The sequence below is a fragment of the Aquarana catesbeiana genome, linkage group LG01 (assembly GCF_042186555.1).
Source record: "Aquarana catesbeiana isolate 2022-GZ linkage group LG01, ASM4218655v1, whole genome shotgun sequence".
NCBI classification, from domain to species: domain Eukaryota; kingdom Metazoa; phylum Chordata; class Amphibia; order Anura; family Ranidae; genus Aquarana; species Aquarana catesbeiana.
This window is the reverse complement of record NC_133324.1, coordinates 284540893-284559782: the sequence shown is the minus strand read 5'-3', so window position 1 is coordinate 284559782 and position 18890 is coordinate 284540893. Positions and strand designations below refer to the sequence as shown.

Genomic DNA, 18890 nt, shown 5'->3' with positions numbered 1-18890 from the left:
ACACAAACCCAGCTGTTTTGGCTTGAGGTTTGTCACTCCTTAATAAAGACAATTTTTTTGTTTTATAGTGATGTTATATTTTTGAACCTGTGCTTATGCATGTTTTTCATCATATGCTTGATTTCTTAACCCCAGGTTTGTGACCTTTTTTTTTTTTTTTAAAGAACATTAGTACAGTTATCTGTAATGTTATAAGTTACAATTTGTGCAAAACTTTTAAATTTCAACACACATATCACTGCTTTTATAAAACCAATAGAGCGGATAGACCAGATCAACAGGTGGGCCCTAAGAAACTACAAATAAAACAGATTTTTAAAATTCAAAAGTGACTCAAAAAAACAGCAAAATGCGTTTTACAAAATCTGGTCAAGCAATGAAGCCATCTCACCGTCTGGATTTATAAATAAGCACAGTGGCTATAGTTATAATCACTTAGTTCAATTTTGTTTTGCTTTGTAGGAAAGTAGGTGAAACATACTGTGGTGTACCCATGGTGGCACTATAACAGTTCAATGCATTTATGTTGTATGTTACATTTATGTTATGTTAAGATTTTTTTTGGATGTAACTAAAATTGTCTTAGATGTGCTAAAATGTAATATACAGTTTTGATACAACAAACATGTATCCTATGTCCTCTCCAAATGTCAAGCACATATAATAACACAGTAGAATATTAAACATTCTCAAGTTCTTTAACCTGTACCATGCCTATATCGTCTGCCTGTCCTAAGCTCTGGCTCTTCACTCTATATTTTCCTTACATACACTTGAGTGTTGCTTCTGCTACTGTATGTGTTTAGCACCCATCTTGTTGAATATTTTTTGGTCACAGTCTGGTACATTGGACAATCCCGAGGCTCATGCTTGCCTTGTCCTCTTTGTGTTGCCTTCTGAAATTCAGCTTGTTGAACTCCTGTGAAATTTCAATAATTGTTTTTCCCTTGGTTTCAGGAATGACAAAGTATATTAGAGTTCCAAAAAGAAGTATAACGAATATGAAGAGGATGAAGCAGAAATGTTGGAGACTCTCCTGGAAAACATAAATTAAGGTCCAAATGAGCATGACAAAGCAAATACTGTGAGTTCTCCACCCAGTTTATTGGTTAGTATTGTAAGGGAAGTTTTGACAACCAGAAGGGAAAGGAAGGATAGAACAAAAAGAAGAATAAGAGAAAAGTGGAAACCAGAAAAAGAAGAGAAATGGGAGGTAAATAAATTAGATCCAGAAATTGTGTTAGGATGGCTGCAAGCAGATAGATATTTCATTGACAATGACAGGTTAGCGGAAATCTTCCTGCCCTTGCTTACGCAGAGCACCAATCAAACTTGTGAACGTTCTGCTGGCTTCAACAAAAAACATATGTGGTGCATGTGCAAGGAAAGCAGGTTCCCATTTTGTCCAAAGAGAAGGGAAAGATTGCTGATTGCTCATATAGAGATTCTTTTGTATGTCATAGAACATCTATGTATGATTAGGGCTTTCAGGATTCAAAAGTGTTAGGCATCTTTCCATTTTTAAAGCGGTTGTAAAGGCAAGCCATTTTTTTTTTACCTTAATGCATTCCCTGCATTAAGATAAATGTCCCAGTATTTGCATGCCTTCCTGCCACCAAATACTTGATCCAGAGCACTGTGCCCATCTGCAGTGGCTTTCTCTTTTCTCTCCCTGTATTCAGTGGACAGAGGCAGCAACAGAAGCCATTAACTCAGTGGTTCTCAACCTGGGGGTCGGGATCCTCTTCGGGGTCGAATGACTATTTGCAGGGGTCACGAAATCCTGGGCTGTTCCTGAATCCTGCACCGCTCTCGCAGCCTTTTCGCAGCCGCCCAGCAGGGCTGTCCCTGGAGCCTGTAGCAGCCCAGCTGGGCTGTTCCTGGAGTCCACGGCCGCCCACTCAGCCTCTTCGCAGCCGCCCATTCTGTTCACGGCAAAGCTGGGGGGCAGAGACTAGAGGTTTCTCATGGTGAGGAATGTGAACTGGGAGGGGATAAAGGAGACCCCATCTCCTTATTTCGGCATAGGTGTCACTTCTGCGAGACACCACAAAGTCAGAGACACAGTGATTAACACTACCTGTGATTATAGTTGCCATTAAAAGTCCTCACTACAGTTCTCAGATCAGCAGATGACCTTGATCAAGAGCACCTAAGTTGGCTGATCAGAACTACCCCTAGCACTGCCACTCATCCCATTCTCCCCCCACCAGCACTGGTACTCATCCCAACTTTCCGCCAGCACTGCCACTCATCCCATCCCAACCAAGGAGTAAGAGAAGGAATAAAAATACAGAATACGAGGCAGAGAGAGGAAAAGAGGGTATAAGAACAAAGAAAAAGGGAGAGAAAGGATAAAAGAGAAAACAAGAAATAAGGCTAGAGAGAGGGATGGGGGAAAAAACAAGAAATTAGGATAGAGAGAGATAAAAGGGAAGGAAAGGAGAATAAAGAGAGAGTGGTAAATTCTAAAATGTACCATAAGGGGTTTTAATACTGTACGAGTGGAAGGGACTCAGGGAGCGCTAAATGTTCATGGGTTAGGGGCGTAAATGACTTGTCTCTACCTTGGGTGCTGACAACCCACGCTACGAAAATACTTTTACTGTTAGGGGTCCCCACAACTTGGATAATTTTATCAAGGGGTCTCGGCACTAGGGGGGTTGAGAACCACTGCATTAACTCCTGCTGATGTCAATCAAATCCTGTTGGAAGTAATCAGGGAAGGACACACACAGCCCCTATAGACACACACAGCGTGGCTTTTGGAGAAGGCCCATAAGTGCACCCCCATAGAAAAAGGCAAACCTGGTGGTGGACAGAAAGGAAGAGAAGCCGAGGGCACCAGTGGGGAATACCAGAAGAGGAGGTTCAGAGCCACTCTGTGCAATACCACCACATAGAGCAGGTAAGTATAACGTTTATAATTTAAAAAAAAAAAGTTTACAGCCACTATAGCCTGTATATGGGTCAACTGTAAAAACTGACACTCAAAGATATGAAATGATTTTAATTAGCAGGTCATCACCAGCCATTTATTGCCACTGTGTTTATCTTAGAATCCAAGGAAAATACTGCTTTGTCATTAATGATCACCCTATCAGAAACCTAAAGTAAGAGGTTCTATAATGCATATATAAAAGTGCAACGAATGTAACTGACATTTTCAAAAGTAAACTCAAAATAACTTAGCATGGACACTTACCACAATATATGGGAAAATCATCCCTAGGATGTAGAGCCCAACCCAACTAAAAACTCCTGAGACAACAAAGGCTGGAACCCGGGGAGCCTGTCCGAAAATTTCTACACAGGTAGATATGGTAGCTCCAGCTGTGAATGAAAATGTAATTGTAAAAAAAGATGTATTATATATCACAACAGGGAGAAAAAAAATGCTCTGAGAACATGAACAGTGGGTATGCATTGTTTTGACTTTCGGAAAGAAAAAAAAAACACATTTGTTATATCTTTTAAGACAGCATGTTGTTCACCACCACTATGCTTGCATTATCTGTTATGTCGTGCCTATTCTTTGTCTCCTCCTGTAGACTTCTGTCTACAAGCTAAGCAAAAGTTGGAGAAACTAGCTTAGGTGGAAAGATTTAAAAGGGAAGTCAGCATGGCATTCATTGCCTCAGCACATGATGGGAAGCTAAGGCACTATTCAAGTACCACCACCAAAATTCCGTACATAATTTGTCAGAATTGAGGGTACTCTAGGGTCCCCAACATCCTACAGCAATATGGTAACAAATAAAAGCCTACTGTATATTATAATTAAAACAACACATCCTGTATTTTTCAAAAGAATTTGGAGTCAGGTATACAGAAGTGTCAAATAGTGAACTGAGGCCAGGTGAAATGACAATCTTTCCAGTAGCAAAATGAACAATATAACAGTGTTGCAATCATGGTTTAGTTTAGCACCCTCCTCCACTTCTCCCTTCCTTCCCCTTGCTAAACACATTTGACAGCATCAGAGCACAGAGGAAGCATTTTCCAGTCAGGCTTTGTAATCACAAAATGTAGATAGAATAGGAGGCTGAGGGACAACATGAGTTGGTGTCCATGCTGGTAAATGGCCAGCAGTTCTCAGTGCTGATTTGTTGGACAACTAAACAGAAGTCAAACATAGTGCTATGCATTTATCAAGGTACAGGTGTTTGATGGCTGTTTAATGTTCACAGAGTAATTCTAGGTTGAACTTCCACTTACTAATTACACTACCAACATTTAGGTTAAAAATATTATTAAAATGTTATAGCAGTCGCTAAATTAAAAATAAATCAGCTCATCCAAACTGCATTAGCTTATGTACGTTACCTTGAAGATTTAGGTGAAAAAACATTTTGATAAAAAATGATAAAGAATGTAATGTGCACTTACCTGGCCCAGCTCCATAGAGGAAAATAAACGTAAAGGTTAGTCCAACGCTGCAGTATGGCATCCAAAAATATGCTTCCTAAAAGTCACAATAGAAATACAGAAATATAGAGTGAGGTAAAGATGGCTTGAGTGGAATAAATGTTTTTTTTTTCACATATTGTATTTTGGTGCTAAATGAGAATAAAGAAGACTCTTTTAAAATGTCTTTTTAGTCAAATAAATATAAAATGTTGCATATAAATGTTTAGCAACTCTGGGCACATTAAAAAACTCCTTGCAGTGGGGCCTATTCTAGGAGGTTGAAGAAGATGCTGTGTTGCTAACCTGATACCCCATTCCAGCAGGCTCTGGGGTTCTCTCTTCTCTCAAAATAACCTTATACTATGTCTCTTCCTCCTGCCGTCTTGGAAGACTCAGATTGCATTAAGGAGAAGCACATGGAAAGATACACAGCCATGAAGCACACATGCTTCCAAAAAGCTTGTCACAGCTTTATAACTATTTTTTTTATTTTTGTTTCATATATTTTTACCTACACTGAACTGTTATACATTTTTAGATTGTATTTATGATGCCAACTGTGTGACAAGGGGGTTGATTTACTAAAGGCAAATCCACTCTACACTACAACTGCACTGTAAATCTGAGGGGAAGATCTGAAATGAGGGGAAGCTCTGCTGATTTTATCATCATGTACAAGCAAAAATGTCCTGTATATCTCGGCGGTGCTCGGCCGCTCTCGGCAGCTTTCGGCGGCTCTCGGCCGCTCTCGGCAGCTTTCGGCGGCTCACGCGGGACTGCGAGAGTGGGCGAAAGCTGCCGAGAACAGCCGGGAGCGGCCAAAAGCCGCCGAGAATGGCTCAAGGCCGCTGAGAGGCTCACAATCGGCGGGGGATCGGCGCATAACACACACCCACGATTTTCCCCTCATTTTAAAGGGAGAAAAGTGCGTGTTATACGCCAATAAATAGTTATAAAGCTGTGACAAGCTTATGGAAGCATGTGTGCTTCATGGCTGTGTATCTTACTATGTGCTTCTCCATAATGCAATCTGAGTCTTCCAAGACGGCAGGAGGAAGTGACGTAGTATAAGGTTACTCTGAGAGAGAGTCACCTATCTAGCACTTGTCAAAGGGTATATGAATAGATGTGTGTTTATATTTATGAAGATTGGTCAGCCTTCCCCTGTGTGTGTCCGAATATCAAAGTCTTGGCTTTATATGTTACATGTGGACATCATAACTACACAAAACTCAGAACCTTGTATGGCATGCAATATGACATACAAGAGGAGGTACTAACTCAGAGTCATGTATGGACTTTGATTGAGAAGCCCACATGTAACACTCTATTCTTGTTTTGTAATGTGCTGATCATGTTATATACTAAAGTAACACATATTACCAACTTAAACAACATTAAGTAAATACCTACAAATACTAATGATTATAACTGAGATTACACTAATCCCAACAGTATTTAAACAAATAAACTAGTGATCTTGCGGGTATTTCTATTGCATTTACTTCCAATTCAACAGACCTCTGCGGTTTTCGTCTACACAAATTGTACTGTATTGTATGATCATTCACTTCCAGAATACCATTATGATATTGTTCTGTATATTGTACATGTGCTCATCATTTAAAAATATTTTCTATTAAAATTTATATACCTTTTTATACTTTTTTCACCTTTTTTCATATTTCACTTGCCATCTGCCCTATCCAAAGTCCCACCTAGAGGAAATCCTTTCTTTTCAATTTGTTACGAGCAAACCAGAGTGTTCTAAATGACCGTCCTAATTAATATAGCTGCTGGCACTGCTCACAATCTCATAAGTTCGTGCTGTACAAATAAATCATGAATAAAGTGGCTAAATACATCAACAATAGATGCCTAAAATAAACTTGCATATAGTGCTAAATGCATATGCTAAATCAACAATCTAACAATAAAATCTGTGAAATACACAAACTTTAAACAAAGTGCTCCAGTGCCTGTGCTAAAATCAAAAATCCGTGCACAGCGACACTCTGGCGGAAGCTCTTTTCCACGTGATCAGCAGTGTCCAATCACAGCTGATTACGGTGTAAACATGGAAAAGCCATGTAAAGCTGGCTCGCTATCCTGAAAGACGTAATATGACCTCCAGTCAGGATAACGCAACCACCGCCCGGCCATCATTTTGCTATAGGAAGTGGTTATTGGTAAAGAAAGTCTAAAAAAATATTTTTTGGCTTTTAGCTATTATGGAGGTCATGAAATTAAGGAGAGATTTTATTTGAGGGGAAGTATGTTAAATTATATTTTAAAAAAGAATAAACACTGTCATACATTGATTGAAATTCGGCTAGTCCCTGCAGAACCGGGGCGAACATTGATCAGTGTATGGCCAGCTTCAGTCTACCTTTGCTTTAACTATGGCAATTTCTAAATATCCAAGACACAAATCATAATAATTTTACTAGCTCAGAAAAGTGTGAATAAATGGATTCCTCTGCAAAACATCCTGTTAATAAAATAAATAAAATGCACATTAACTGCTTGCCAAACAGCCGCTGTCATTGGCACGGCTGCAGGAATCGCCGTAGCTGTACAGCTGGTGCTTTAAGAGCTATAGGGGGAGCACGTGCCCAAGGCGCAATGCCGGAGCCGATGTGTGTGGCCGGCAGCCGCGATGTCCACCAGCGGCCCGCGATTGCGCCTCAGAGAGCCAGAATGGGGATCTGTCAATGTAAACAGACAGATGCTCATTTTGTCAGGGAAGTAGGGAGATATCTGCTGTTCGTAGTAATCAGGAACAGCGATCTCTCTCTACTCCCAGTCAGTCCACTACCCCCACAGTTAGAAACACCTGCCTAGGGAACACCTAACCCCTTGATCACCCCCTTGTGTTAACCCCTTCCCTGCCAGTGACATTTATACAGTAATTAGTGGCTATTTTTAGCTCTGATCACTGATCACTTATATGTAGACATGTGCATTAATTTTCGTCCGAATGCATTTTCATCTGAATTTCAGGTATTTTCGTTATCGTTTTAACAAACGATAACGAAAGTGCAGAATCTGAAAAACGAAAGATCCGACATAAACAAATGCTTTATTTTCGTTTTTGTTGTGACAACAGTTTGATATAGATAGGAGATTCCACATGATGCTAACAATAACAATCTGTGTCCATCGAACCTGTGGCTGAATGTGCCTAACCTTAACTCTATTAGTCCAAGATTATTCTATATAGAGAGAAAAGATTCGACATAGAGAGAAAAGATTTGACATAGATACTAGTGATGCTAGTGTTGTGATAGCCTCAGAGGCTGCCCGTGTTGTGGGGGGGTATTTATTTTAATAGATTCTATATTATAGATTGAGATTCTATATAGATTCTATATACCCTATCTTGTTACCTGTCTGATCAGTGATCACTATCAGCAGTCCATTTTCTGTTTGAACTCTATACATTCAACATGAATGAAGAAGATTCAACAAAGCAGCGAAACATTCGACAGACACCATAAGCCTTCAATGACAGATTCGACCTTAATTAATTTGGATTTTCGGACGAATGCAATTTTTTAACGAAAAACGAAATAAATAAAAACGAATTTCGGGAGTAACTAAATAAATTTATTTTTCGGATGACAACGAAATTCCGAAATGAAATATTTCAGTGTGCACATGTCTACTTATATGCCATAAATATATCATCTATTTTGTAGATGCTATAAATTTTGCGCAAACCAATCAATATACGCGATTTTTGTTCACCAAAAATATGTAGAAGAAAATATATTGGCCTAAACTGATGAAGAAATTTGTTTTGTTTTTTTTTTTTCATTTTTTAGGGATATTTATTATAGCAAAAAGTAAAAAATATTGTTTTTTTTCAAAATTGTTGCTCTTTTTTTGTTTATAGCGTAAAAAATAAAAAACACTGAGGTGATCAAATACTACCAAAAGAAAGCTCTATTTGTGGGGAAAAAAAGGAAATAAATTTTGTTTGTGTACGTAGCATGACTGCGCAATTGTCAGTTAAAGCATCGCAGTGCTGTATTGCAAAAATGACTTAGTCATTAAGGGGGTAAATCCTTCTGAGGCTGAAATGGTTAATTAGCATGAAGTCAACATGAAAATAAGCATTCATTCAAATCTACATATAAAAGGAAAGATTTTACTTATTTTTCTTTCCTCCCTGATACTCTTACCTGCATAGAGAGAGTCACTGTAAGGAGTGCCAAGGTCAAAGCCATAAGGCTGTAACCTCCAAGTATTAAAACTTTCCTTCCAAAGCGATCAATAAGTAGGCTCTGGGGAATAAAGTTATACAATAGGAATTAATAGAAATGACACAATGAATTTGCTATGCATTTTTAAACTATACATAAATAACAAGCCCCACTTCCGAGCTATAGCAGTGCCTTCTTGAGGCAGCTAGTCCTGAATTGACTTCCTTAACACAGAAATGGAGGTCTGACATCCCTGAGTTAGATGAAGAGGACTGGTCTGAGATTTGGGACTTTCCCTTCTCCCATTTAGTATCTGCCAGGGGCAAGTTGGTCCAGTTCAAAATCCTGCACCAGGCTTATTTCACCCCTGATAGGCTCCACAAGATCAACCCCCTTACTTCCCCGGCCTGTTGGCACTGCACACATCAGACAGGTGACTTTTTCCATATTTTCTGGATTTGCACTGCTATAGCTATGTACTGGAAAAGTGTGTTACAACTTATTGCTACTACATCTCAAATAGTAATCCCTTCTGAACCTAGATACTTCTTGCTGGATCTAGTTGAACCTCTAGCGCACAAGGTCGCAGGATGAATCCTGCTCAGCTTATTGCTATTCTATGCCCGTAAGGCAATTACATTGAACTGGAAACACCCCCCCCCCCCAACAGTGCATTTCTGGTTAAATTTGGTTAACTTTAACTTGCCCCTATATCAGGCCACATATGCAAATAGGGGTTGCCCCCCTTAGTTCCAGAAAGTATGGTCTTGCTGGTTGTATATATTTTTTTATTTATTTTTTTGTATTTTAGGCCGATCAGCTTCACCCCTGCGTGGGCAACCTTCGTTCTGTTTCTGTATGACTAAATTACTAAACATAATAAAAAGAATAAAAAAAGAAAAAAGAATATAAATAGCAAGCCTTTGCTTTGTCAGTTTTGACCACATTTATTTCCACAGTTTAACCACATTTCCTATTCTAATCTCTTTGAATTGAACTGACTGTAAGGTTACAATGCTCATTGTATTGTAAATTGTATTTAAGTCATATTAGTATGCGACCAAATTTAGGCCTTGTGTATCCAAACATCAGAATCACAATCAAGTCAAATTCTTGTTTCTGGATGGTTGTGAGCTGCTTTGGAGTTGCTTTTGCATTCACATTGACCCCAATTTACTAGGAGTACAGAGTTATTACGGAGATTAAGCAAAGTGAAAATTCTCTTTCCAAAGAATACCCAATTCTTCAAAAGAAAAATTAGAAAAACAGGATTTTTCCTTGCACATGATTGAATGAATAAAGTCAGCACAACTTCACCTTAATTAGTATGCTAAGTAAAAATTGACTGTGCAAAGAGAAAAATTCTTTATGAGAATGAGATAAAGTTTTGTTAACTTCAATCATAAGCAACTAAAAATCTTGTTTTTTTTTTTTACTTTCTTTCACATGATTGTGTATTATTTTCAAAGGGAAATTTCAGGTTTCAGTTTGTTTCACCTTATTCACTAAAACTGTCCAGTTTGTTTTCTTTCAGTCAGCAGTTCAACAAAAGTTTTCCAACATGTCCCTTTAACAGAAGCCGATCAAACGTTTGACTTCTGTCGAACGGGGACAGCCAAACATTGAGCAACATTTGGCCAGTCACTGCTGGATGGGCTGATTTTCAATCCACCTATGGCCAGCTTAAAATAAGTGAAAATTCACTGTGAAAGTGAACATGCTCTATTACATTTGTAAATCAACCCCACTCCTCCAATGAAAAATTATTGAAACACAAATATGTCCATATGCATAAAATCTTAATGTGCAACATCTCTAGTTTCATGGCCTTCACTATTTTCTGTACATGGCATACATATGGCCTCATTCATCAAGCTCTCATAATTGAAACTGTCTGCTAAAAGTGCTAGATTGATTTTATCGTGTAGTTTTTCTGAAAGGTTTCACAAGATTTTGTACATGCTAAAACTGTTAATTTTGGGTGTTAAAGTGAATTTATGGAGAATATAAACAGGCAGGATATATTGAAAGTACACAGAGATGCTTGCATGCATGCATACTCACATCCCAGTGCCCCAGGAGCACCTAGACCCAGGCTGACCCAGGCTGCTTTTGACATATCTTAACCATCTCCTGTGTTCAAGACCGAAGACCAGCATTCTTCGACCACTGTGGTGGACTCATTGCCCATTTGTGAGAAGCTGGAGATGGGCTGTGATGGGTGCAAACTCTCAGCCACAGGAACTGGTTGATATTGCATAATAGAGAATTAGTGTCCCTCCGAGGGTTGTCAACATTCAGGAAACTGTTCCTATACATTAACAAAGTGTTTTCATTAAAAAGACAGTGAAAAACACTTAAAGTGATATAAAACCCCAAAACAAAAATGTAATTTATTGCAGCTTACCAGTCTTTAAATGTGGAAGTGAATGTGTATTTTCACCTGCTGATCAGGCCAGTAACACGCTTCTTGCCTTAGAATGTCTCCACTCTGAATGGAAGAGCAAAAGAGACACCCTTGGACAGCAGTATTGTCAATCTGGGGCGAGGGTATTGTTAGATTGACTAGCAGATTTAGATACTGTAGACTTGTTTAACAAGTTATTGCTATCAGCTAACAATTTTTAAGCAGTTGCAGGAATATTTTTTTTCTTTTAGGATAAAAACTTTAACCACTTCAGCTCCGGAAGGTTTTACCCCCTTCATGACCAGGCTCATTTTTTGCTGTTCAGCACTGCGCTACTTTAACTGGTAGTTGTGTGGTCAGGCAACACTGTACAAATAAAATTTATATCATTTTATTCACTCAAATAGAGCTGTCTTTTGGTGGTATTTGATCACCACTGGGTTATTAATTTTTTTATTATATAAACGAATAAACACCAAACATTTTAAAAACATTTTTTTTTTTTACTTTCCACTATAAAACATATCCAATAAAAAAAAAAAAAAGAAAAAAGAAAATTTCTTTATAAATTTTGGCCAAAATGTATTCAGCTACATGTCTTTGTTTAAAAAATCCCAATAAGTGTATATTGAATGGTTTGCATGAAAGGTATAGCATCCACAAATGATGGTATATATACTGGAATTTTTTTAAAAATTATTTTATACTACTAATGATAGTGATCAGTGACTTATAATGGGACTGCGATCTCTTTGTTTCTTATCCCTGCACCCTAAACACAGAAGCAGGCAGTGGGGTACGCTGTGCCTGCACGGGCCACCCGTCTGCAGTACATTGCAGGCGGGCGGTCCGCAAGTGGTTACCTAAATTAATACAAGCTGACCATTGTAAGCAACCCTGTCTACAGTTGAGCAAAAAACTTACACAGATCATGGCTGAGACAAACTCAAAGCTACCAACTCCCAAAGAGACATAAGCAATCCTGTCTTCAGGAAAACCAGCGTTAAGAAATACATCATATGAGTAGAAATAAATCTGTTGGATAATGAGAAGAAATAACATATTACAGGCATACCTCCTAGATTTCTTTAGGAGTGTTGATCTATAGATTCTTAAAAAACACCTGTATTATTTTCTTTCTACATGAGATTAAAGTAAATTTGCCTTTATGTCCACGAATTTACAGGTGATAGTAAAATGTAAAATACTACGTTGCCATAACTTTAGGGCTTGTTATGACCAGATTTATTTTCATGCCTTTTTTTCAGTCAAGGCAAATTTCATAGACATTAAAAAATTCACAGTTTTGAAAAGTCATTAATCCTGTTCCCTCCAATGCATAGAAAAAATGTTTCATGATGCTTTTTTGGGAGCACTGACCTGCAGTTTATCATTTGAGTCAATTCAATTCAAATTAAATAATCACACAAAGTGTCTGTAACAATGTATATGTGGTGGGTCTCATTTTTAAGTGCGTCTTTTTAAGTGAAACTGGTATAGGAAAGAGGCAGTTTATTGAGTTTTAAATTGTATATATAGCCAGATTATTCCTCCTGGTGACTACTGGTAGAAAAACAAAAAAGTCATGGGAAATCCCAAATTTTACATGTCACCAGAACAAAAGGCACAGCGTATCTTCCAGTGAGGATATACATTGGTGAAACAGTGATAACTATCTAAGAGGAAAATCATTAGAAAGGTAGTTTTTGGGTGTGTAATCAGATTTGAAACAAAACATATATAAAAAATAATACTTTGTATCATGTAATACATACAATTATTGGAATGAGGAGGCTTAAACATGGCCTTGGCTGTTTCACGCACATGTGAAACGCCGCTTTGCGTCTTGTGAGATCGCGCTTGGCGCAATAGCCTGTTCTTATTTCACCTAAAAACTAGTGGGAGCGACAGAGAGCGGGGAATGGGAATCACCACCAGGATGGAGGGGGTATATAAAGACCCTCAGGGCGGCGGTTGATTTGCTGCGGCCGCTCGCCCTGGTGCATATTTGCCAAGAGAGACACATATAAGATTCTGGTAGGTGAATTGCCCATGACAGTAAGATGATATCAATGTTCCTGGATGTTTACTCTGTTACATAATTGTGTAATTGTTTGTAGGGGATTATCTCAGTCCGAAGGTATTATTTGCATGTCAGGTCTGGATCTGGATTAAACTGGTGTATGCAAAAGTGGGATTAGTAACTTGACTCTTTGTCTATCTATGGAGGGTCTATTTATATTGAGGTGAGATTGTTATATGAGGAGTTTAAATGGACCTATTGTGAATGGATAGCGCATATATGAATTTTTATAGCTGTTTTCAATTGATTTCCTAGAAAGGCAGTCCTCATCTATTAAGCTGTCATATTATATTTTGAAGTATTGACCCTCTCAATAGTGGCAAAGATGGTTACTGGATTTTAAAATCTTCTTATTCTCACAACCACTCTTGGATATGGTAGGTATATTAGATCAGATATGTAAAGAGGGTTTGTATAAACCCCCTAATATTAAAACTAATTCCTAGCAGACAAAGTTATTTATCATTATACTCCTTACCCTTATGTTTAATCATAATTTTTCTCATATCCCTGCAGGTTCCACTAGGGGGCCTACTCTCTCTTTGACACACAGATACTTTGCTGGGCTAATCTGCTTGTGGGTTCCTATCAGTTCTTTGGAGTCATGTTCGCATCTGGGGTGAGATCCTCTTCATCAGATGACCTATATATATGACTATATTTTGTTTGTATATGTATATATGTAAATTGAAGTTTTGTGATTTATAGACCATTAAGGTCTCTATCTATATTATGAACTTATAATGCTTTTTTATTCAAACTTTGTATACAAAGTCTTATAATTCTCCTGAAGAAGCCACAGTTCTCGCGAAACATGTGGAGTCAAACGACCGTATGAATTTGATAATGTTGGTTTTAACAATATGTGACTTTTAAACGATGTTTATATAAAATAAAAATTATTTTTTATATATATTTTGTTTCAAATCTGATTAATACGCACCTAAAAACTCCCATTCTGTACCTTTCTAATGATTTCTTTCTAAATTCTGGGAGGTGGTGCATTTAGAAAAAACCTTGTATCCTTGGTAAACTTATTTACAATATGTCTAATGCCGCGTACACACGGTCGGACTTTTCGTCTACAAAAGTCCAACGGACGCTGACGGACTAAAGCTGGCTGGTAATCCGATCGTGTGTGGGCTTCTCCGGACTTTCAACGGACTTTTTTAGCCTCAAATCCGACGGACTTTAGATTTGAAACATGCTTCAAATCTTTACGTCGTAAGTACGACGGACCCCGAAATCCGCTCGTCTGTGTGCTAGTCCGACGGACAAAAACCCATGCTAGGGCAGCTATTGGCTACTGGCTATGAACTTCCTTATTTTAGTCCGGTGTACGTCATCACGTACGAATCCGTCGGACTTTTGTGTGGTCGTGTGTAGGCAAGTCCGTTCGTAACAAAGTCTGCCGCAAGTCCGCCGAAGGTACGTCGGAAGTCTGTCGGACAGGCTGTCGGACTTTTGTAGACGAAAAGTCCGACCGTGTGTACGCGGCATAAGAGGGAATTCCATTAACTTTGTAAAGATTTCCTCTCTTTTTCTGTTGCTTATCCAGAACAGAAAGTGAAAGTATATCTCCCTAATTGATCATAAATGGAATAAAATAAACTGACAATCTAATCCTAAAATAAAGATTTGGCTTTAGAGGCTGCAATAAAACAAAACTTTAGCCAAAACATTTTATTTTAATTTTGGGTAGCATTGGGAGGTTTAAATTCAAAGTCAGGTTTTAATTGATGTCTGTGTTCTCCTTCAGATAGATTTACCCTCACTCCATATGAGATCAAGAATAGGAAGTGAGCAAACTTTTTGCAGCTTTTTTGTTAGAGCTGGAAAAAGTTAGAATCTCTGTCAGATTTGGATTTCTGTCTGCTGAAGAGATTGCCTTCAATTTCCTTATAAATGGTACAGATATTGCTGGGAGATTGTTCTCCACTCTATCCAAAACTTAAAAAAAGTTTTGGTAGGATTTCCAATGTATTAGTTAAAATATATTTCTTCTACTGAAATTGTTATCCCAAGGTATCATAACAATACTCAACTGCACTGGCTCCACTAAGTTGCAAGCTGAGGATCATGCCAATCATAGCACACAGTTGCCAGCGATGAGATGGGTCACGTAACAGCTCCAGGACACCCATCCTTCCACCTTTCCCCCTGGTAGTTTTTTCCTTTAACATTTCTTCAATGGCTGCTTGATGGTCTCTGTCTCCCCACAGCTGCTTAAGAGCTAAAGAAACAAGAAAAAATTAAAACATACAGTTTGCTTGGGACTAAACAGATTAAACTCTAATATACTGAATAAATTAGTCTAATAAAACCATATCGGAATATGCTACCTCCAAATGACCAGTGGTGCTAATTGGAGAGGTTCAAGAAGAGCCATATGAGGGGCAAAGAAGCCAGAAATTCCAATATTTAAGACTCTCTAAAAGTACAGAATGTTTCAGATGTGCATCAGTCCAACCAATCCAATATTCAGCGGTTGCCACTGGTAACAAAACCTTTGAATTTATGAATTAACGTTATCTTATGTAAAATGATTTCCTTCCAGCTGACTTGATTGGGAACTGAATGTGGTAAGCAATGCCATGATCTTCTCCTACCTATTCCCTATCACTCCACAACTGATGTATAAGTGAAGAGGAACATATTGTAGTTGATGTAGTAAGGGCATACAGGCTGTCCACTTTGCAAGAAATGTACCCCTTGGCTTAGTGAATGCGATGAAAAAATTTTGCAAAGAATACTCAGTCATTGGCAAGGAAAAAAAAATGTTTGGATGGATGATGGAAGTCAGCAGAGCTTCACCTTATTCACTAGACTAAGGATAAATTCCCTTGCAAAGTATAGAGGATGCAGAGCAGCAGGAGATCAATGCTATATCCTTATCCATTCCTATAGAGTAACCCTAAGGGCTCATGTACACTACAGCTTCTAAACTTGAATTTAGGAGCTTTTGGTGTTTTTTGCCAAAGGTCCTAAACTCAACTCTATAAAAGCCTACGTGTCCATGTACACATAGGCTTTTACAAGACTTTAGAAGCTGCTGCGGTTAGGGGAGGTTCAATCTTCCTCAACTTCCAGCTCCTGAGCGTGGAAAAATCGCATTCAGAAAAAGAACGTTTTTACTGCTGGCTGCATAACGTGGTAAAATTGGTGCAAATTTGTCATGTTTTCTGTGTGTACATGAGCCCTTAGACTGTTTACTGCCTATATGTGTATTTGTTGTAACATAGACAAACTTTGTGCTTGAATTCCTATAATTCTACCGTTGAACTAGTACCTACAGCTGGATGTTACCTCTCTGACAGGCTTCCTTGTCATCCTTCTCAAATAGTAGGTAGATTGGAGATTCTGGGAAGAAGGGCAGGGTAACCAGCTGAACAAAGGATATAATGCCACTCAACAGCAGAACCTGAGGCCACAGAAACTTTGTCCCAAATATCTCTCTGCATGAAATATAGTAAAATGTGGATTTTAAATTCATTATTAAGAGGAGTATACTGTACATAAAAAAAATGACAAAATGTAGCCAGAAAGAGTATAAAGTAACATAGAAAAAAAGAGCAAAAAGCTATTTACAGTATATGATCTACATCTAGGACTAGATTTTAATTTTTGCAACATAAAAGCTTCCTACAACAGTTTTCCTACATATAATGATTAGTAATATTTACTGCTCTCACAGCTGCTAAACTAAACTAGGATACAAAGCAACATATGCTGTAACATGGTATCTTAAAATGGTCATTACGTTGATGTATCCTATGAAGGTTCCTATACAAAAGCTGCTTTTCAGAACATCTGTATCTGTAAAGATGAACCCTTGCAGTTGCAGCAGGCATGGCTATAAGTTGCTCAGACACTGAGCACAGGTATATGGAGGGAGCGTATTAATTATCCCACATTCTGGAAGATGGTAACAGGAGGGATGGGCCAGGAGCACAGAAGAGAGACCCGAGAAGAGGAGGATATAGGCTGCCCTGTGCAAAACCAACTACACAGAGCAGGTAAAGTGTAATATGTTTGTTATTTTAATAGAAAAAAAACAAAAAAACAAGACTTTACAATCACTTACTATACCAGTCACAATAATGAAGCATTACCTGAGTCCAACAATCTGGCCACACAATTTGCCCAGAGTTACAAACATGGGCCCAGTGGCATTGATGAAACCACGCAGTTTGCGGGGGGCAGTCTCTCCCACGTACTGAGCGTGAATATTAATTCCCAGACCTGAGTAGGACATACAAGAGACTGCAAGTGAAATTTTAGCAGACATTATTGCTCAGACATTATGTCAGAAATTCTAAACAGTTCATTTAAGACATTCTCAGAAGACCGTCACAGGACAGATTCATCTTATGATACGTTTTTTTCAAATACTACAAAAGTGGAAAAGCAACCTCTTTGTGAAGTATACACTTTTAAGCTAAAGAGCTGAATTAAGATATATTTTTAATTACACTCCAGGGACTGTTGTATTGCCATCAGTAGTCTTCAATCCATCCAATCTGTCCCTTGAAATGAACATTTGAATGGAGATTTTTTATACTGATTTGTTGATTGTGTGGCTGTGGGAGATAACATAATGATTGGTGAGGTAGAAGAGTTGCTTTCTCAAGATGCAGAACCAATAAAAACACTGCAGTAGGGCCCAGTTACAGCAATCAATAGACATGAAATGCTGTATACTGCATCAAGTAAAACCTTTATCATTGAAAAGTTGATTGACAAAACCCTCTTTAATATCGTAGGATGTGTATTATACTACTATTAGTTCTAGGTTAATAGAAGCTGTTGATTAAGCTTTATGGAATTACTCCATAACTTCATAAAAAGGCCTGGTCTATTGAATCTGTCAGATCAATCTGTTTGGTTGTGATCAGTGGTATGCAAATAGGGCCACCCATTAACCACATTGAATATCATACCTTGTGATCATATTGTTAGATCAGGTGGTTAAAATTTTACTATGGGTCTGTGGTAAAAATAACAAAATCTTCCCATAACCAAGGTAATAAAAAAATGTATAGCTTTTTTTTCTAGGTGATGATCTAGAGCAGGGTGTCTCCAGCTGTTGCAAAACTACAAGTCCCATCAAGCCTCTACCTGTGGGAGTTATGCTTGTAACTGTCAGCCATGCAATGCCTCATGGGACTTGTAGTTTTGCAACAGCTGGAGGGCCACCAGTTTAAGACCCCTGATCTAGAGGATCTACCTCACTTCATGGTCTCACAGTCTGCCCCTCCTTCCAGTTCTGATGAAACCCCTCTCATTGTTGGTCTCCAACTGGTCTTGTTACCGCTGATATGAACGTTCATCATACATTTCAGGACCAGCGGGCCGCATCCCATTAGACCACTGTTTGTCATGGGACTTTTGTTATCATCCCCTATAAAATCTGGGGTGGGGGTGGGGGGACAATTTTAAAAATGTTATCACTGTCTGGAGATAGACTTTAAATACCTTTGACCTTATCCTATGTTCTAAAGCTATTTTTAATTAACATTAACCTATAGAGGTAACCTCAGAAATCGCCTTCTATTGGTCTGACCAGGGCTGCCGTAAGAAATCACGGGGCCCCATACAGCCTACCTGACTGGGTACCCCATCTGACAGGGCCAGGGCCTGAGCCTGACCCTGTCTCCACCTAACCTTCAGGAAGTGTGCATAGTGGAAAAATTTGGATGTGGCAAAATTGTGCTAAAAGTGAGAGGGGTTTATACTAAAATTACAAATAAAAAATGCACAGAACAGGGGTCAAAATGATATA

General features: G+C 38.5%; 2 protein-coding genes across 2 annotated transcripts in view; both read right to left on the bottom strand.

Annotated features, from left to right (window-relative positions):
* Positions 1–817: 817 nt before the first annotated feature.
* The window catches only part of LOC141108509 (uncharacterized), a 164615-nt gene continuing 146542 nt past the window's right edge, over positions 818–18890 (bottom strand). The window contains exons 24-25 of the mRNA XM_073600219.1: positions 3206–3333; positions 818–1036 (exon numbers count right to left, since the gene is read on the bottom strand). Of these exons, the coding sequence (XP_073456320.1) occupies positions 833–1036; positions 3206–3333 (332 nt within the window). The 3' untranslated portion in view covers positions 818–832. The remainder of the gene's footprint in view (positions 1037–3205; positions 3334–18890) is intronic.
* LOC141124083 (solute carrier family 2, facilitated glucose transporter member 5-like) lies at positions 3474–17396 on the bottom strand. Its single transcript, XM_073612179.1, has 6 exons — positions 17221–17396; positions 16415–16563; positions 15154–15341; positions 11950–12060; positions 8598–8699; positions 3474–3566 (listed from the first exon to the last, which is right to left on the bottom strand). The coding sequence occupies exons 1-6, from the start codon at positions 17394–17396 to the stop codon at positions 3474–3476; spliced, it is 819 nt and encodes a 272-aa protein (XP_073468280.1).